At 31.4% G+C, this 22,271-nt stretch overlaps 1 protein-coding gene across 18 annotated transcripts in view; it reads right to left on the bottom strand.

Moving 5' to 3' along the window:
• The window catches only part of LOC148616491 (uncharacterized), a 140,087-nt gene that overhangs the window by 74,304 nt on the left and 43,512 nt on the right, over positions 1 to 22,271 (bottom strand). For 16 of the 18 annotated variants that reach the window (XM_088583576.1, XM_088583578.1, XM_088583577.1 and 13 more), the window contains one exon: positions 13,458 to 13,580. In XM_088583576.1, the coding sequence (XP_088439702.1) occupies positions 13,458 to 13,580 (123 nt within the window). Of the gene's footprint in view, positions 1 to 12,252; positions 12,410 to 13,457; positions 13,581 to 18,840; positions 19,208 to 22,271 lie in introns of those variants that run through there. The other 2 variants (XM_088583591.1, XM_088583593.1) reach the window with 2 other exon arrangements.

Genomic DNA, 22,271 nt, shown 5'->3' with positions numbered 1-22,271 from the left:
GTATTGTAAATCCAAATTTCCCAATATCTAAATAAACTTTTATTTGGGAGAAGTATACCATTCATGTTTAATACATCTTTGAATTGTGATTCCAATTAAATATTTTACACAAGATAAGAATATGACCAGAATCAAAGTGGTCCTTTTTGGCCCTTTATTCATAAATGATTTCAATTACAACCCTAAAATCAATCCAAACCCTCCATGGTGGTATGGCACATCATGATATAATTTCACTGAGATCCATTCCCAACTTATTGTTCAGATATCATGAAAATTCTTGTTCCAACCCTTTTTAGTCCCAAATTCCAAATAGGTAAAAGTTGAAACCCCCCAAATCATGTGGTATGGCAACTTGTGGTACAATTTCAAAGAGATACATTCACTTTCAGACAACTTTTTGTCCAGACATAATAAAAACCCATGATTCTGGTCATTTTTTGGCCCATGTTTTCAACACAGCTTGTCACAACCCCCTAAATCTATCCAAACCTTCTTTTTGCAGTAAAGCAGCTTTTGGTACAATTTCAAAGAGATCTATTCACTTTTAATTTAGTTATTGTTCAGACATCATGACAAAGAGACCAGCAACATAGCACAGGGGTAACAACAGTAGTAGACCAGCAGTATAGCACAGGGGTAACAACAGTAGTAGACCAGCAGTATAGCACAGGGGTAACAACAGTAGTAGACCAGCAGTATCGCACAAGGGTAACAACAGTAGTAGACCAGCAGTATAGCACAGGGGTAACAACAGTAGTAGACCAGCAGTATCGCACAGGGGTAACAACAGTAGTAGACCAGCAGTATAGCACAGGGGTAACAACAGTAGTAGATAAGGGCTTGGTTCATCTATGCTTTATTACATTGCACAATGGAATGGAATCTGTGTCTCTTTTCACATTTTATAATCATAAATTGCCTTATCTCTTTCCCTACTTTTGATGATCATTCATACTAAATTCTTATTAAGTTGGCAGTAGTTTGTTTTATGTTGTTTTTTATCACTTATACTTTTTGACAAGTCCCTAAGGACATATTTGACTGAATTGTGAAAACTTCAATTGTCAATTGAATCACTGTCGAACACCCATAAAACATATATATAACAAGAAAAATTGTGAGCAATCTTGATACCCCCGCTCCCCCATTTGATAACATGCACATTAATTTGGACCAAAATCCAAAATAGGAGGTGCACAATAGGAATATGTAATTAAGATTATGCGATAGATCATTAAATTCCATTTAATTGTGAAGGATGAGTAATGGTATCCTTTTGTGTAAGGGACATTGGAAGGACACCACTATTATTATATAGAATGGGGGTATAATAAAGATTTAATACAACTCAGAGTCAACTTCAAGACTAAGGTAATAATACAAATCTGGTATCAGAAAATATTTTTCAGAAACTTCATTCTGACATAACATAAACATTATAACTTATGGCATAAATAAATATAAATATAAATATAAATATAAATATAAATATAAATATAAATATAAATATAAATATAAATATAAATATAAATATAAATATAAATATAAAATTTCAACATTAAGAAATGGACTGAATCCTTTAATCAAAATATCCAAGAAATGATCAACTGCTTATAACTCTACAAAATGAATCATGATTGATTTAAAAATGACAACTCCAAAGAGATGGTAACTTATTTTATCACCAACTTTTTTGGCTGACTTATTTTCTATTTCAGAAAACTGTCTTGAATTTAAAAATTGCCAATATTCAATGACAACGCTATGTCAAATGAATTGTGACAGCTTTGAATGCCTTGCCAAAAAATCACAACTTGCCCTATCAGGCTTACTGTATTTTTTTTCTTTCTTGATATTAAAACTGCTGTTACTCAATGTATCGTCTATGTATAATGTTAAAAACTCATCTTTTATGGATAAAAACAATTTTAAGTATACTTAATGACAATAAATATGGTGCATTTATCATAATTATAACTTTTTTCCAACATTAAGAACAATTAAATCTACATTAGTTCTGTATCTATGATATCATCAAAGGGTTTACTCAATGATTGTTTATAATAACACAAAACAGGAAGTAAGAGGGGGAGGCCTTATTGCCAGTATCTTAAAGAACTAAATCAACTTGTACAAACATCAAAGATAAGTAGATCCAGAAGATGGTTATACATCTATGGTAAATTAAAATAATCAATCCATAAATTATAAACTGAAAATATTTTACAACAAGTTCATATTTGCATTTATAATAATTTAAAACTTTTAACATATAGCCAGAATATTCAAATTATTATTATTTTTTTTTTTTTCAACAGAGTACTATAGAGTAGCACAATTCTCTAGCTAAGGAAGCTCTTGCTAGCACACTAATGCTGAAACATCAATCCATCCAGGACCTACTCAACTGGGTCTGTCCAAAATGACATAATAGAATAAAATTACCCAGAAGTAGCACAATTCTAAAAATGACACAATTTCCTTCCCTTAAGTTTGATTGATGAAAATTTTTCATGCAATATAAAATGTTTGCACTTTTAAAACTAGTAAGAAAGTGACTGCGATTCATCAAATGAGATCCAGGGCAGGAAACACACACCAAACAATGCAGGATTTTTACATTTTTTTAGCATGTCAAATTCTTATATTCTGCTGGATAGATCTGTTTCTTAGGGCATGGAACAACAGACTTATTGCCTATTTGTATGGAACTTGTACATTTAAATCAAACACTATTCACTACGACAATTTCTTACTTATCCCGTTACCACTGAAGCATTTGGAGAATCATGACTTAGTACAAGTATCTATTAAACATGAGTTATCTCCCTGTACAGATTTACAATAGTCCTCCCCCATTTAAGAAATTTAACACTTGGACACATTAGTATTCCCTGAAGGATCTATATAATTTGCACATCTTTAGAAAATAGCTCTAGAGAAGTGTCATGTATTGTGTTTAAATGAGATATCATATATCATATGTCATCTGACAGACCTTTCAAGCTTCAGGTACTGGTGAAGAGCAAACAGATGTCAGGGGTTAAATTCTGCTCCTTGTGGGGCTGCTGTTGTTTTGAGCTTAAAAATGGAATATGATTAAAATAATGGCTTAAATGGAAATCCTGAGATAGTATAATGATCAAAAACTAAAGACAGCACTATGATCATAGAGAATACTACCTACAACACATAACAAATAAAATAAAATGAAATTACAAAAACTTTGCTTAAACCAGCAATAGGTGCACTTGTATGATAAACAGACAAAATTAATTCATTCAAGGGTTCTTTGAGAAAACTAAATCATGAAATAAAAAAAAATCAAGGATCTGTACAACTTTTTTTTCTTTCAAGTGAGAGTAATACTGAGTCAATAAATATTAGAGATGAGTACATATTTGACCAAAGCTTCAAAGCAATCAATTCCAAGGTGATGAATTGACACATTTTTCCCAATAAATCTGAGCATGTCTTCCGTGAGTAAAGGCACTCAAATCATTATATCCCAATTTCAAAGCAAATTTTAATGAAAACAGCTGACTTTTAATAGAGATTGAGAAATTAGACACACCTGAACGATTCTATGCACAACAAATGCACATCAATGCACAACTCAGCACATACAGTAATACAGCCAATCTGAAAACACCTCTTCAATTAAAAACTTCAATAGATATAAAACCACAAAGTACAATATAGTCCTTATTTAAACCATGTAGGAATGTTGGGTGTAAGATTTTGTGGGCGTTGGGTAAATATGCCCTAACCACAAAGAGGTTCCTTATTTGGAAAATATGAAAATTAAAGACCATATGTGGACTTCTCCAGGTGCATATATTATTAGTCTGATATAAAGTAAGGCTACAAGAAAAACTGAAAAATCAAAATAAGAAGAAGGAAAATATTTAAGTTGAAATCCATTTAAATTGTATCATGAATGGATTCAATGGTAGATTGGATTTGGATTTATCTTTATTTTAACCCCAACCCCCCTAAAAAAATAGCTTAGAAAGTTTTCTCTTATGCCCTCTCCTCAAACTATAAATATTAGATCCACATTTGACTTTCTATACAAGAAAATAAGTTTCTCAACATTATTGTCCTCAAACCCTGCCCTACACTTTGGTCAGAATCATATAATTGTATCTTGTATCTTGATTTACATGTGTAACAAGTTTCATTATGATCAGACCTCACTAGGCATTTTCAAAGAAAAAAGCCTCCTTGTAAACCTATGCCAGAGATACAACAGAAATTGGAGATAAAAAGTTAGTCTTAAACTGCATAGCTCAATATAGCCTGAATCTTTCATATACCTCAATAAATAGAAAATTAAAGTGTATAAAACATATTGAATTTGCTTTCAATCTAGTGTAACCAGAATATGGTCTTATTTGCACTTATAAAACCTTGACATTTTGATGTGTTTCCCTTACATCAGTTAAAATGTGCAAAATAATGACTTTTGAAAGGAACAAATGTTACACATATGTTTTTATTATTGATCAGTATATATAACATATAACAATAAAAATGATTTTTACATCTTATAAATAAAGATTGCCATCTCATAAAAGGTAAACTAAAACATCTTTTAAACAAACTACGTTAAACAAAATTATGGGTAGACATTAAAAACGCTATAAAGTACAAGTTGTTACTACATATTATTGCACACATAAAAAAGAACAAGTATTTTCACATTAATAATAAATACGAATAGTAAGTTTGTTAATTTACTTGAGTTATAATAAGCTTTCAAGAGTGATAGGTTTGGACGAAGGTCTGGACGAAAATGAAAGGACTTCATTAAATGTCAGTGTAAGAGATTGAAGGTCCAGGCAATAGGGAAAAGGAATTCAAAAGTCCTGATTCTGAAATAGTGAGACTAAGACCTTGGACTACTGCTAATCTGAACCCCTGAAACATTAAAAGATGATATCCACCTCCACAAATAGAGAATTTCTAACTGCATGATCTATTTGGCATCAAAAGTATGTCACAAACAATTGGCTTAATGGACACATATTTTTTTAATTTCAGCAATTAATTTTCTTTGTCATAATTCAGAAAATTGACTACAAATTTGACCCTTGAGGGTAAAGAATGTACATTACAATTAATGCAAATTACTTTTTAAGTATTTTAACAGTGATAGTAATCTACATGGCACCTATTATCTTGTACATTTCAAACATGACATGTGTAACTTTAAAGGTGGAAAACTTCAGCCAGCCACAAAAACTGACTGGAACAATATTTATGTTGCAGTGATGTTCCAAAAGTCATCAAACATACACAAAAAAAGCTTGTAGACTCGCTGAAAGTTCACCTTTTTATTTCATGCGAGTTTATACAACTACCATGAAAGTACTAAGGATATCAAATATAGTAGTGATATCATGCAGTTATCAAATATAGACATTTTTTTTCAGAATAACTTTATAGTGAGGGATATTGCATAGAATGAAAAAAAAATATATGGTTATGGAATCAAATTCAGACTCCTCAAGTTTATTTCACAAAATTAAAACAAAAAAGAATAATCTGAATGATTGATTGAGATTTTGGTTTTACGTTCTATGGCAGACAAGTCATGCATTTCATGACAAGAATATTTGACCAATCCAAAGAAACCCTGCTTTGTACTAGTCCACACACTGAACCAGATTTTTATTGTGCTAGCTCACAGAGGCAAATGCTCAAGAATAGATATGTAATCCCACTCTGACACTAAATTTGACTCTGACCCAAATAGATGGCACACTTTCTCCTACATGTGGCATGCTTGGCCAAGAAGCAGTGATTATCAATTTTAAAGTCTTCTGTGTGACTCTGTCAGGAATAAAACCCTACATCACCACCATTGGGTTGAGCATGCTACCACAAGACCACCAGTAAAGTATCCATATGAAACATGGTAATGTACCAGTATATGGAATGGTTATGACCCCTACATCCTTTAAAGTCAGAAAAATAATCATAAACCTTTATATCAAAAAGTTTATAAAATTATACAGTTTTATTACGATGGGATCTGGTTTCCAGGCAAAAAAAAAGCTTCAAATCAGGCTGAACTGGATAAACAAACTCTTATCTGAAAATGAATTTCAACCAGAGTGGAACAACTATCCACATACAAGTATTAACATATGCACAGAGTTTTTTCCCAAAATATTGAAAAGGCTTGTTAATACATATGAAGGAGATAAACGTTTGAGATGTCAAATATCCTATCTTGCATCAATTAAGTGTAAATTACATGACCCTTCCTTAATCAATTATAGTTTGTTGAAAATCTGACCAATGCCTGGCAAAATAATAATTAATTTGATGTCATGTTTCCTTATCTGATTATTATGTATACTTAAACAGTCATAATCAGACAAACGACAAATTTCTTTCAAACAAATTTTTTTCCTTGTAAGGTGACAAATGTTAAGTCCTATTTTACATACAGATAACCATATTTTGTTTGATAAACATCCTGTCTTTCTCTATTGATATATAACAAAGCACTCATAAATATTTGTCATTCTCTAAATAGAATCATAATTTAAAAAGATTCCAAATTTCAAAAAGTAAACAATTCAATCTTTTTCATGCTATTAACGACAGGACAGAGCTATAGGCAATGTCATATTATACCATAATTTCCACGATTCCAAATTCTCATTAAAACTCCTGACAGAATTTTCTATTTCAACAGGTGTGTATTTCACCTTTGTAAATGTTTAATACTCTAAGTAAATATTTGCTTCTCTAGTACTTACAAAATGAGTGACAAAAATATTTGTCTCACTACCACTGGTCTGAAGACTTTTACTACCACTGGTCTGGACTGTCTCACTACTACTGGTCTGAAGACAGTGTGAGTTAATTGAAATACAATCTATTGTCTGGGCACTTAGTACTCAGGCCAAGATTATGTATATGTCTGTTTAATAATACATTGGATGAAAAAAGGGCAGGTAAGTAGGTAAAATCATTCAATGATTAAAAAAAAAGACACTCAAGGGGCAATTTTCTTGACTTTAATAGTGCTCTTCCATAATGATATTTTTGTGACATTTCATCATGACCAACAAAATATCCTAAGGTAGGTAGAAAAAGGCGTAGGTAGGTACCCTTAAACAGACAAGTAATTTTCTCTGGCCTTAGCTTGTGGTCTATGTACGGTTTGACAATATAGGTATTCTGTTAGTAAATTAAAGACTTAGATGGTTCTCTACTCATTATCTTCAATGCTTTGAAGAGCAAATAAAAAGTTTTTTCTCGGTTAAGTAGGTCAATTCTGCATAGTTTAGTACTAGTTACACCATTCACAATATTTCAATAATATATGTGAGAAAAAAAACTTTGACAAAATTAACAATGATTTTTTAATGTCTGAAATGAAACTCAGTTTACAGGTATAAATATTTTAAAAGGGACACTTTACAGTAAAAGGTATTTACAGATTTACCAAGATTGAAGATACAACAAAAGCTAGGCTTTCCTCAGACCAACTAAATACACCTAAGTATTTACATGCATACACTAACCAATAAGGAACAATAATAAGTGAGTCCACTATGATCTACTGCTGCTGAGGTGAACAATTCAAAAACTGGGTGGGGACTAGTTTCATAAGATAACTTATCTAAAATCAAGATCTTATAAGTTTTTCCCAACTAAATCAGCCATAATTTTCAAAACAACAATGCAACCTAATTTTATGATGTCATAACTTACAATTTTATTAAACTGGGGGTAATAAAGTAGAGAATTCCCATGACAGAACAACCAGGTGACACAGCCAAAAACCAAGGATGACCCATGTATCACTGCCTGCATATAAACAGATCTTGAAGATAACAAAACAATGCTGCAAAAGGAAGGACCATCAAAGGGACCAATACAGTGAAAAAGGGCAATTAATAGGCTTTTCTTATCCCACTAACAAAAATGAAGGGCAGGTCTGAACACAAAAGAAAGATCCCAAAAATTTCTACCGGTAAATGTTGTAGTGGCAAATCCTTTGAAAGGAGTAGAGCAAATGTAAGCCAAAAAGGTCAAAGCATATATCCTCTGATTGGAACAGGGCAAATGTAAGCTGATTCAGCCCAGCTGAAAAGGGCAGAGCATGTTTCCTCTGACTGGAGCAGGGCAAATGTTAGCTTATTTAACCCAGCTGAAAAGGACAGAGCATATTTCCATTGACTGGAGCAAGGCAAATGTATGCTTATTCAGCCCAGCAGAAAAGGACAGAGCATGTTTCCTCTGATTGGAGCAGGGCAAATGTAAGCTGGTTTAACCCAGCTGAAAAGGGCAGAGCACATTTAACACAAGTCAAAAGTAGCCAAAAAATTCTTAGTATCAAGTTGTAATTTTCACTGAGTGGAGCATGGCAAATGTAAGTACAAAGGCAAACAAATTAAGTTCAATTCAAAACCTAACTAAAATGGCCGTACAAATGCACAAAGTTATTAACATACCAGCCATACCATACACAGAAAGAAAACAGATGATATTTAACACCTATTGTCACAATTAAAAAAAACTTGTCCTCAGCAATAATCAAAATACCTACCTCCCAAAGGGATGAAATCAGATCAGAAGCTAAAATGTTATTTCTAAATCTTGACTTTTGATCTTTAAAAAGTTTTCAATTTCAGATTTGCAACACCTCAAAGGATAAGCAACATTCCACATGCCCTTATTAAAACATTAATCTAAACATGAGTTTTTCTCACATTTCCTATAACTACACATAACCCCCAAGATTGAATTTTCAATAAAAGAGCTACTGTTAAAGTCACCACTCAGCCTATTTGTACAAAATGAATACCTAAATGATACCTTTCAATCCAATTTCATTCAATTTCTTTTCAAAGAATATTTCACACTGACAAGAGCCAGGAGCAAACTAGACAAAAATGGTTTGATCATTATTGAAAGCTATGACAGAGAAGTGGACAAGATAAGTTGGCCTTTGTTCATTGGACTGAAGGATGAGCTTTCCAGTAATTGATCATTTACTTCTCTTTGCCTGAAGTCAATGGTTCTCATGCTCAACTTCATAAAAATGATCCTAGTCTTGTCCCGATTTAACCTTTTAAATGAGATGGAAATTTATGGGTCTGCTACTCCATTGACATAGGGATCATATTTTAGAAATCCTCTTTTCCATAGGCAATACAAAGAGGTACCTTAAGGGAGTTTTACAAGATTAGGCTAAATCAGGAAGAACTTTATGGTCATGGTCATTTTAGATCTGCTTCTACTTAAAGTCTTCAGCTCAAATCATTTTCTCCTACCTGAATTAAAAAGGAGAATTTTCATTTTATCCAGTGCAAGTCAACTCCTGGGAAAACTTGTTGGTAGTGTGTCATTATAGAGTCAAACAAGACTATGCTATAATTACTATGATTTTATTCTTTTAAAACAGTACATGTATTATAATGATTGTCACTACTTAATCTGTGAAAAACAATTTATTTCTTATGAAAGGCTACGTACATTTACATGAAGTACCTAATCTCATTATTACATGTATTAAAAAATTATCCATTGACAATTTGAATAGTGTTAAAAACAGAATGGATTTAAACTAATACAAGTATCGAAGTATAACTTTCAATAATCACTTAGAAGTACTGTCGACCTATTGTATGAGACTCATTCAATTTTTGTGACAGCATGTTATTTAATGATCCCTATCAACAGATTTGACATAATTGAAGGAATGAGACAGGGTGATACATTATCTCCTTGATTATATAATACATTTCAGGAACAAAACAACTCAGGCTGTGATGTGCCCCACACAATAATCTCTATGTATACATCAGTAGGACATCCAACCCTTACTTGGTAATACCTATACTGATAGTAAAATAAAATTAGACAAAAACAGGTTGCTGTCACGATATAATGGCTCAGAATGGGATTTAAAGAAACTCAATAGAACCAGTGTTATCTTATATGATTGTAATGTGTGATAGTTTAATTGGAAAACTAGAGCTTAATTTTGTCCACAGTCAATTTACTTCAGGATTAGTATTTCATAGATGTCTATTTAAGTATAAAACAAATGTCATAGGACAGTTTTGAATAACATTTCACTGTGGACCAAGAATATAACACTGTTTAAAATGTGATAACAGATGAACCCCTGATTCATCAGTGGTAGAAAAAGGTTTCTATTCCAAGATTTAATTTCAAAATTACTTCTCCTAAAACCACATTCCATCCCATAAATGCAATGATTAAAATGCTTTTTTATTTCAAGGAAGTTTAAATTATAACTGTCTATAGGAATATCATTCTTTTAAAATCATCTTTTTTAAAGAAGGAAGATATGTTTTTTTTCTCCAAACATCTTAAACCAATAGAAATATGGTACTATCCAAAAATTATTTAATACTTAAAAAATCCATTACATTTTGAAAATAGTAAGATAAATTGTCAGAGGCCTATGCTCTACATGGGAGTAATTAAGGCTTAAGACAAGTAAGTTGTAATAAATGAAATTTAAAGTATTTTATATTATTACCCCCCCCCCAACCCCCCAAGAAAAAAAAAAAAAAAAAAATTAAAATGTCCTTCAAGGCATTATTTGATTCATTAGAACACATGATGTCTTTCACCAATAATTAAAATTGATGTACAATGTACTTTGTACATTGAATTAATAACAAAGAAGCCCCTTAAACAATTTATGTTAAAGGTGTCAAATTTACATTAATAATTATGAACAAATTACAAACAAAGTGGCTTAATCAATCAACAGTTCCGTTCGTTCAGGGGACTGTAATTAAAAGTCAATATTGAACAATAATATTGTCACACCCTCCAATATTTGATCTTACATTCCTCCCCAAAGCTATTTATTTTAAATACACATTTTTGATGGTTATTAAGGACCTTAGGGACCCTTGTTAACTGTTGTTTATGATTATGATCTGCTCATAAAATTGGACTAACAATGTACAAATTGTTTTTGTGCTAGTCATTCAAACTGGACTGTTTATATAAGACTTTTTAATCCTATGGTGACTTGACTTGTCAAAGGATTTTACTATCTTTTTAAGACTACTTTGGCACAAGAAAGTAAAGGTACAGAACATCTGTTAACAAAATGAAGAAGTCAACCATCACTATAGTGGATTAAGAAGGTCAATGGCTGACAATACATGGCTGAAAAAATGTAAATAAGTTCTACATTTATCTTAGATATCAATAATATTCACTTAAAAAATGTACACTCAGAAGTAAACTTTAATGGAACAATCAGCTCATTTGGTGAACCCAAAAAGTTGCAGAAAAGTTACATTTTGGTCATGATAAAATTTGAGTGTCTCTCTCAGATCGCCTTCTTTAAATTAGTTCCCAAAGCTACATATATATAGCTAATATCTCAATTTACAGGGAAACTTAAAAAGCTTCACAGTTTTTACTATTACCAGTTACACTATATAGGCCACAATCCAAATAAAGAAAAGTTTAAACTCAAGAATTTTAAAAAGTTTTCTCACAAGACCAAGCAGCTGGCTCATTAAGAGTTTTCTATGACAGAATTTCAATAATCCCTCATTTTAAACTATAGCCATTGAAGAGGGATCAAAAAGATGTCAATTTCCCTTAAAAGCCACAAAAGACAAAATGCTCCAAAGATTCCTAATAGAGTTACCCTATCGTCACCCTTAATGCTGTCAAATCAAGCCCAGTCATTTGTAAATATAGTATACCACACACATGATCCTTTGAAACCAAATCAAGATAAAAGTCAATATATATGTAACTGATCACAGTAGTTATTCTTTGTAATTAAACATTCTTTAATTGTTGGAGTGTGTGAGGGAACAATTGTTGAAAACCCTATCGATACCCTTGTGACATGGCCGTAATGAGTCTGATACCCTTGAAATCTTAAGGTTCTTAAATACATTTTAATCCCCAAATATTTAGTGATTTAACATAGGCATGTGAAAATTAAATGAAGCAACCTTAATACTTGTAAACCTGACATTTTAACAAAAGTATATAGAACATAAATTTCAATTAGTAATAAATAAAATCACTTTCAAATTTTTTATGCTTCACAAGTTTGCAAGTATTAAATTGATTGTTTTTAACAGCTGATAGTATTTTGATATTTCATGCACAATACTGAGACAAGTTTATGAGGTACATTCCAACACACCTGTAAAACTTCATGATTTTTAAAGGGAAAATGACAGAAAAATTATGAAAAAAACTTACCAGGTTTAGAAGGTTCCATGTTTCAAAAATTAAATCCAAAATAATAATTTAAAAAGATGCAAAACTAGGTAATAAACTCCATGAGTTATAGCAGGTATCTACAGGTAAATATCAGGTAATGTTTAGGATCCACTTCAGTACACCTGAGGTTCACCAAGGGGAATAACCAAAAGTTGTCACTATGTCATTATATCAGCTTTGGAATTAATTAATTTTTATACATTAGAATACAAAACTCTATATAAGTCTATCACAGAAAACCACAGTAACAAATTTCAGTATTTAAAAACAAATAATACTTTCAAATATACTTGTAATCTCACATGTTGTGAATGGGTAAACATTTGATAAAGAGGAAATTTAACTTTTTAATCAATTTAAAAACCTCCCTTTTGAAATGTAAATTGCAGCATTCTTACAAAGATAATGTTAGTTTACCCACTTCTATAAACCAAGGTGTTATGTTGTAATTACATATTTTCATGTGCATTAAGTGACAAATTTTATCTCAAAATAAAATGCATTATCTATCATATAAAAATTCTACCATAGCTTATCCAAATAAGATAAATCGTGTATCGAATTTACCCTTACAAAACAAAGTTTATAATAAGACTTGTATAAGAGTATTGTGATCCAAATGAGCCCATTATTTCTGGTAGATTTATATTCAACATGTTTCAAATGTCAAACAGAGGACTGTTACAACATTATATTAATCAATACATGTATATTTACATGTATGGCAGACTGATGTATGTATGTATGCAATGGCTATTTAATTGGGCAAGTTGTTCTTTCAATCAAACAGTTACTTGTGTTCCTTTCCTTACTTTCTGGTAAAGGGTACCAGACTTAAGTTTATATGATAAACAAGATAGGATATTGATTTGTAACTCCTCAAATCAGAAAGATATTTCAAATTTTTGGCATACAGACTAAGCATTTCCTTAAAAGTGATAGAAGATATCAGCAAGGTTCTCATTCTGAATTAGGCAAGAAAAATTACAAGGCATTAAAAATTTCCGTCCTTCAAAATCATATCAGATCCAAACCAAAAAGGCTGTCTTCTTTTTCAAAGTGATCTTTTAAATAAGCAGAGAAAATTGATTAAATCTTTTAGTACGACAGTGTGACTATTGTAAGGTACCATAACTTATAAGAGCCAGTGGTCAAACGAAGTGAATCTTTTGAATATATCTTACCTTGTATGAAATCTATAGGAGCACAGGATATTCTACAGTTAGGCAAGGCATCTTTGATCTTTTTGGCTTCTTGTGGATGGTTAAATCTAAAGTAGTTAGAACGCCCTAAACACAGCATACATCCTGAAAGTAATGAATTATATACCTACTGTATACAGTAATTACATTATCTACCATATAATTAACATGAACATGTGCTGTTTTGTGGATCTACTGGGCTGTAATTTGGTAATGCAATGTTAACTTTACACCAGTATGTACAAGGAACTGCATGTTTTATGTTAATAGGCTGACCTTGATGGTAACACTATGAATATTCAATATGCTTAGCAATTTCTCCTTATTTCAATCCTTAAAATTCATGTACCCTATTGTCATCCATGTATAAATGTTCATATTATTTCAGTGTTAGTCAACATTACATTAGTTTTTAGATTTCCATCCATCTCACAACCCCCATTTTCCCTGGTCTCTGCTCCTCTCACATCCAACATTTTTCCTATTCTCCACTTCTTCATTATCCTTTCACTCACATCCCCAATATTTCCTAGACACTACTTTTTCTTACTCCCTTCCTTCTCTCATACCCTCCATTTTGCTAGGTGTTGTCGATATCTCAAGGTCCATGCATCCAGCTTTTGGAGGAGTCTGTATTGCTCATTTAATTCTAGTTTAAAGTGTATTTTTATTTTGTTGTTTTTTGTTTTTGTTTTTGTGTTTAGAGATATCATTTTAACCATGTTCCTTCTTGAGTTCTTTTTTAATCAACTAGTTATACTCTGTTGTGTATGACAGACAATGCCTTCATGTTGTCTCCTTTTATGTCATCTTTGGTGTTTGTTTTATTGGCAGTTTCCCCACATCTTTATTTCAATAAAAAAAATCATGAAAAACTTACATGGAGCCTGGTAGAAAATGCTGTGTGTTTAGTTATTTTTGAAAGTCTTCACATTTCCTTATAGAGCTTCTTTTCCAAAAGTTAGTTTGCTGATGGAATCTTTGAATCAGTAAGGGAAACAAACAATGTCATTTCTTAAATTTTTTCTACAAATGGTACATGAGTGTACATCTACATTACAAAGTAATTACAGTTAACACATCACTTTTTACATACAAGTACATGTACACTGTAGATGTAAACTATATGAATGTAGTTAAGATTTGATGTCTATATTAAAAATTCTCAACAACTAGCCCTAATAATTGAGGACTGTATAGGATTCAACTAGCCGAAATAAAAGTATACATCATTTCACTATCCTGAATCAATTTTTACTATCCCAGGCTTTGGGCTAGAGACTTAAGGCGAGCACCGCTTATTTTGTTAGGCGTCCTGTCAACAAAGTATTTTTTATTCAAGTAAATTTTGTGAAGAATTTCTATGGTCATTGTACCATTAGAATAATGATTTTTAAAGCCTTGTTTTCCAAGTTCGCAATGGAATGCAACTTTCAGGTATCATTTGTCCTGAGACTTCACAGTGAAACATTGAAAATTACTTGTTTAACATGTGAAGTAATAGAACTTTAGAAGTGGTTTGTAAGACCTCATCTGACAACTTTTATCCCTGAAGACTTTTGTAGTCCTAATAATAAGGATCATTTCAGCTATTGAAAGAATTTGAATAAACCTAACAGTTTTGGAGATAAATGCGAAAAACACCTGTCTGACCCCTACACTGTATGTTCTGTTTTTAGTAATGGCTGCCATGTTTTTTGACGGATCAAAAATCCCCACAACAGTTCTATGCAAAATATCCCAAGGAACATTCGTACCAAGTTTGGTTCCAATTGATAAAATAATGTCAGAGGAGAAGATTTTTGAAAGAAATAACATTAAAAATAGCAAAAATCATTGAAAAAGAGCAATAACTCCAACAGGGCTTAACAAATTAAAACCAGAATTTGACCAGAGATAAATCTTATCATGCTGAACACTTTTACCCAAGTCAGAATTTAGTTAAACCTAACAGTTTTTGAGATATATGTGAAAAACTACTGTCTGGCCCCTATGTTCAATTTTTAGTAATGGCAGCCATGTTTTTCGATGAAACAAAAATCCCCATATCAGTTCTATGCAAGATACCCCAAGGAACATTTAAGCCAAGTTTGGTTCTGATCAGTCAAGTAGTTTCAGAGGAGAAGAGTTTTGTATAATTGTTAACAACGACGACGACAGATGCCAATTGATGGCAGTAGTTCACATGGCCATTGGCCAGGTGAGCTAAAAATGAAGAGAAAAAATTGTTCAGGCCAAACCAAGCCATCAAATTTTCCAGGCAAGGCCAAATCAGAGTATTAGAGAAAACAAAAACTTTTTTGCCACTGCAGATTATGATGTATTGGATTCAAACAACCTTAATTCCAGCTTCTGACACATTAAAATAATCTGTTATACATCACAGCTCTACTTGTTCTTTAGGAAGCCATTATATTTATGTTACATAAACAAGAAGAGAAAGTCTGTTTAAGTTTGATCTCCCTATAATTAATATATAATTAACCTCTTTTACAGACCCTCTCTCTCTACCAGACACTCAAACTCATCGTAGTAACATCACAGATTAACAGCTAATTCAAGTATTATTTCAATTAACCTCCCCTTTTTAATTACAATTTTTCTGACTGAGCAAGCTGCATGAAATTAAAAAAAAGATGCATTTCTTTGCAAACAATTAAGGTCTTCAAGATTCTTGATTGGAAACAGCTTGCCCATTAACTCTGCAAACCTACGGAAGTACAACTTCTCAAATTATAAACAGCATCATTCACTTCAATTTATTCTGAACTACATTCTATGACCTTTTAAATTAAGATCTTAAGATAAATATGCACTAATATCTCTACCTTCTGCAGCATATAATTTTCAAAAGACCTATTGTTACCATCTTTTTACAGTTCACTCCTTCAAGCTTCAAGAAAACTTGTTAACTGGGCTTTGAAAGAATCAAAAGGAAATATGGAAATTAAGTTGTATTTTGTGGAGCTAAAATGTGATAAACAATATATAGGTCATATAAGATACTCTAAAATGACTTCTGTAAATGGAAATATCCCCTCCCTTCCTGACCCTCCAACAACCCCTCACATATTTAAAATTAATCAGCAGGGTGAAATGACTTTCTCTTCCCCAATATCCTATCAGGACCCGATCTAATAATTTTTGCTTGATTGGTTTTTAAATGACCACTGATCTACCAAGGGATTAGCAGGTTGTTTATTTACAATTTAGTGATGGCTGATAAGTAATGGTAATACAAATGTACCAAATATTTGTCTTGGATTACTTGTTAAAAGGTAGCAAATTGATCTAGGTAACAGTTATGGTCTCAGTATCGTATTAATTTTCCCATAGACTTCTATAGTGAAGTGCATATTTTTAGGATTTTTAAAAAAAATATGTAAATTGATTCAATAAAACTTTCACTTATGTAGCATTTCTAAGGACATGTGAAAAAATAATTTCCCGCAAAGAAAATAGGGTGAGTCCACGAAGATTGGACAGAAAAGTAGTCTTGAACTATAAATAGCCATTTTCCCTACTTTCACTTTCGTTTTGCACTCACCAAACCAACCTTTTCAGTGGAACATTTTTATGATATTATGTTAGATTTTCTTTTAAAAAAGTTCTTCATCTTACAGTGTGATGTTTGCTCTATTTTTTAAGTCATTGTTCATGTCTTTTGACAAAACATTAGTTTGTAGAGAGGCAAAAAGAAAATGCACTATATTTTTATGGCATCCATGTTTTGACGTACACCCGCTCAGGGATATGCAATACGATACTGGTACCTTATCAATAAACCAAGGGAGACAACTCTAGTAGAAACAATGCGCTTTGTGTAAAGGAAGATAACTCAAATTATTTTCAGGGAAGTGTGCCTTTGAAACATTAAGATGGATGGAAACATGTAGTTAAATACAAAAACAAGCATACAATAACAGAAGTTGATCTTTGGTTTTTGTTTTAAGAGTACTGACTTTAAATAAAGCTTTTGACTTTTGACTGACCTTAACTCTGATCAAATTAAAACTATGCACATCAATGCAATACAATAAGAAAGTCATTATTAGGTTGGCCCATGTAGCACTTGTTTCTATCAATGGCCAGTTACTATAAAATATGAGTATAGTGGTTCTTATATTTGATAGTAACCAGCCATTGATAGAAACAAGTGTCACAAAAATATTTTGGATTAATAACAATGAAAGCACACCAGTAGTTTGGACGATAAAAAGGTATTTTACCTAAACAAGTTTTGAGATTTACAATGCAATATTTTGGTTTGTTCACCAATCTTTCCTAAATTTGTAACTCAGAAAAAATAATGACCTGAAACGCAATGCTCTATTTACTAATCTGGAATAGAAATGTCTATTTAGGATTTTGATTTTTATAAATGTTCATTACTTTCTAGTCACAATATATATTGTTTCCCTGTAAAATACTAAAAAATAGTACTTTTTGTAATACACATATTTTATACTATGTTTAAAGTTTGTAGTGTGAAAAATACAAAATGCAAAATTTATTTCTCATCCTTTAATAAAACATGCCATCTTAACAATGAAAAACAGTAGCCGCAATATAGCCATTTTACTGATACTGCAAATATTAGGACTCAAGAAAGTGAATAAAATTATGGTATACAATTCCACTAATGACAAAGTCATTTCATATTCACCACACACAATACACCATTTTTTGATAAAAGATAAAAATAAAGTTTGCACCATGTGAGAATTGTATGCCCTTTAAGTGTAAGTATTTGTAAGAATCAGGCAAATGGGGAAAATCAGAAACATCATGTCAAAAACCCACCAATCTGACAATGTAATATTACTCAAGGATACTTTCTCCTTCTGAAAAGACCATTATTTGATCTCTGCATCACTGGCTTTGCTCAGAAATTTTTCAATAGAATCTTAGAAAAATGAGGTTTTTGACAGAGTTATCTGCCCTTGAAATGTTCATTTTCAGTGCATTTCAATGAAATTGTAACTCAATGGTCCAGCATGATATGGAAAATCTTGTCTGTTTTCCTTGATTCTGATGGTGCAAATAGTCAAATTACACTATCAAAATGATGGGTATTTTTCGTACCTACTGCCTGATATTTACAGGGACTGACACTTAAGGATTCGTGTTTTGGTTGACTTCAGGGAGTACAAAATTTCCTGGATCCCTTTCAAATATGACAATTTGTATTATATATCATTTTTACCAATTTAGGTCAATTAATTTTTTTTTAATTAAATTCCTCAAGTGAGGAAAACATCAGAATTTGCATCATAAGAAAAAAAGGTTTTAACCAATTATACAGATTAAAGTCATCACAAGCACATGAAAACAAGAGAAAAAAGATATAGTTAGGAGAACTCACCAGATTTCTTTTTGCTTTTTTCCATTTACTGAATAAGTTCATGTAAGAAAATCAATGTTTGTTTATTCCATACATACACGTTAAGTTTACATCAACATGCACACAAAAAATGAACTCCATATCTACACTTGTTTTAATTTTCTGGTTTTACATTCTTGTGTGAACTAATAACATCACAATCCATATAAATATGACAGACATCTGTTACTGAACAAAATATTTCCACTTCAATTTTATTCTGTATCAATTATTCTCCTATCTGATTCTCAAATTAGGCAAATTTATTCCAATTTGATGTAACTGCAATTAGACGATAAGATTTGGAAGGTGCTAAAACTGTTGCGGAAGCTATTGTTATGATGAAAATCTATAAAAACATTCAACAATTCTTATCAACTTATCTTAGAAGAAAATAATACTCTCCACAGGAGTGTGGTGAAGTTTATGAGGTCCATTAAAGGGAGATTATCACTATTAGTGTCTAAAGGATGATTCCATTCTGAGAATCAAAGAGTTTTCATACTATTTGTTAATGTATCATGCATCAAAAGTTAAATGGCAGAAAAAATCCACATGGAATTAATTGATTTTTTTTTATAGATTAATAAATAATAATGTATACATAAGCATTTTATCCTGTATAGCGAAAAAGATGTTTTATGTAGTACATACACAATCGTGATTTATAGTAACAGCATGAAATTGCAAAGACACAATTTTTTTTAAAGACTACCTGAAACTTGGGTAAAGTTATATTCTTACAGAAAAATAACCAATACACAACAGAAGTTGGAGAAGAAAAACATCAATTTAATTACAAAAACACACTAAAGAACTGTATAACAAATAGTCATCAAAACCGTATTTTGAGGACTCAATTAACTAGAACACAACAGAATTACTGAGAGTTGTTCAATACAATTGTTATTTGTCTTCAGCAAATTTCTGATAATTGATAGAAGACAGAACTTGATGAAGTGGAAATCAATGGTGGGGATTTATCACAAGAGTTTCAAAGTTTCTGGTTGCAGCTAAAATAATGCAATCTAGAAGTGGAAGCGAAAAGATGACACTTCAATATCTTATGGTAGATTAGTCTGTAATAACTGAACTAATTATTACAGATGTACATTTCATTTCACAAGTCTGAGCTTACTGTTCTACCCATTTTCACTCTAGTGCACAAAAGAAACTCTCATTCGAACTTGTTTGGCCACTATGAAAGCAGGAGGTTTGGATAGCCCTAAAACCTGGTTTGACCATCTATTTCACTCTGAAATGCCTGTATAAGTCAGGAACATTATGGCTAATTTCATTTTTTCCATGTGTCATTGATTTTGCCAGTTCATGTATTATTTAAAATATCTCCCTTCCTAATTTACCATAAAGAGTTTGGTAATTTTGTTATTAGCTTTATTACATATTCTTATAAATGAACATTTTGTGACTTTGTGTTTTTTGGACAAAATTTGTGATGTAGCTTTTACCTAATATTTCAAATGGTTCAACACCTCACATTTTTGGGAGTTTCATTTGAATCACTGTTACTGTCATGTGCTTCCTTATTATTTTCTTCATAAGATATTAATTGGGCATTTACATTGATTACAAAAGAGAAAACATTTCAAACACTGATAGGTGGCTTTCCATAGGAGTTACAAATACTTGCATTTCTATTCCTTATTGACTGTAGAAACCTGAGGTAAGCACATTCATTAACTCTATATTAGGTCCAGGCATGTTTAGATGCTTGCATTTATTTCAAAGATAACTGAACCTTGTCTTAGATTTTATAAAAGTTCCTGCAATACAATATGATATGAGCAAGTCAAGCCCTGACAAATCTTAAAGCATATATAATCAAATTTATAGAAACTATGGAATTGTACTGATTCTGAAGTTTTCAAAGAACAAAACTTTATTTTAAATTTCAAAATGTTTTACTCTTTTTGTAACAGTCTAAGGCATAAAAAATGAAAAAAAACTGAGATTATTGTAACTCTACCTGAAAATTCAATTTAATATTTAATTTCTGTATCACTTTATGTATATTTATGACAACCTCCTTCAACATAAAAAGGGCATACATAAAACTAACGCTAATGAAATTGCCAAATTTTACTACAATAGTAAAAATTTATAACATAAAACATACAAACAATAAGAAAAACACATCAATATTTACTTAAACCACAAACAGCAATAAAAACATAAAATTAACTTTGCCTAAAAAGGAGTAAAATATATTAAAAGACAAGACAAGAGAACTGTTAATCTTTTCTAACTTCCTTGTCAATGGATACAGAGCAGATGGTATATACAGAAATAGCATTGATTCCAACACTCTACAAGATCTTCAATGACTGAAGTTGACACTTGGGATTTAGAAAGCTTTACCAAAATGACATTCATATTCCATTTGTAGACTTCCAATAACAAGACTTTGAAGGAAAGCTTCTATGAGACTAAATATCTCAGTGCTATACTGACACTTACAACTATCATTACTGAGGAGGATTGGAATGTTATGTAACATTTATCAATTTGACAGAAGTACATTTGTCATGTCTATAGACACCTAAATATGGAAATCATCAAATTTCTGCTACTGTTATATGGTGTCAGTTCATGGATCTGATATGTTCATATATATAATAAATGTATAAACAGGTACAATAAAGAGCTTGGTATCACATGGCTTATATAGTTATCAGTCTTGTATTGCACACAGGCTAAAAAATATAGTGCTTTCTTTTTGCCTTTTCCTGTTTTTGTTTTTTTTGCAACTGATTATTGTTTTTCATCCAAAGCACAGAGTAAATATTAAGCTTTGACACTAAAAACATGTTTTGAGAAAAAAACAGTACTTTCATGAAAAATAATGCTTCAGAAAAGGGGTCTATTTTATGACCTCAAAATTAAAATGAAAGTAGAAAAGTCTATTATTAGTTTGACCTGTCCTGGTGTACCAAAGTTCAAGCCTTTTTTTCTACAGTACCAAAGTTCATGCCTTTTTTTTCTACAACTGACTTAAAAGGATTTTAGGCATAACATGGTCAAAATCTTGATTGTAACTCATTGTCTAAAAAAAAATAAAAAAACATTTAAAAAAATTTAAGGTTTACTATAAAATCAGATGGGGCAAGTAATATATATATATATTACTTGCCCCATCTGATTTTATATAAAATGTAACACTTCAAGATTTCAGACTTTTTAAAGAACTTAGCCTGAAATTAAGTACCAAATTCTGCCAGATTTCATAAAGAAATTAAACTTGTGACTTTGACCTTGATCAACATTTGGTTGAACATATCATGTTGCATAACATATCCCCCTTGTCATCAACAAAAAATAAAAAAATAAAATTGCTCTGTAAACTAGAAATGGATGTGTTGGAAACCTTGAAAGATGAGTGACAGTGCAAGTCA

Source organism: Perna viridis, chromosome 5 (assembly GCF_037379345.1).
Source record: "Perna viridis isolate PV_CMFRI_1.1 ecotype Kerala chromosome 5, ASM3737934v1, whole genome shotgun sequence".
In the NCBI taxonomy this organism is placed as follows: domain Eukaryota; kingdom Metazoa; phylum Mollusca; class Bivalvia; order Mytilida; family Mytilidae; genus Perna; species Perna viridis.
This window is presented reverse-complemented; position numbering and strand designations above follow the sequence as displayed.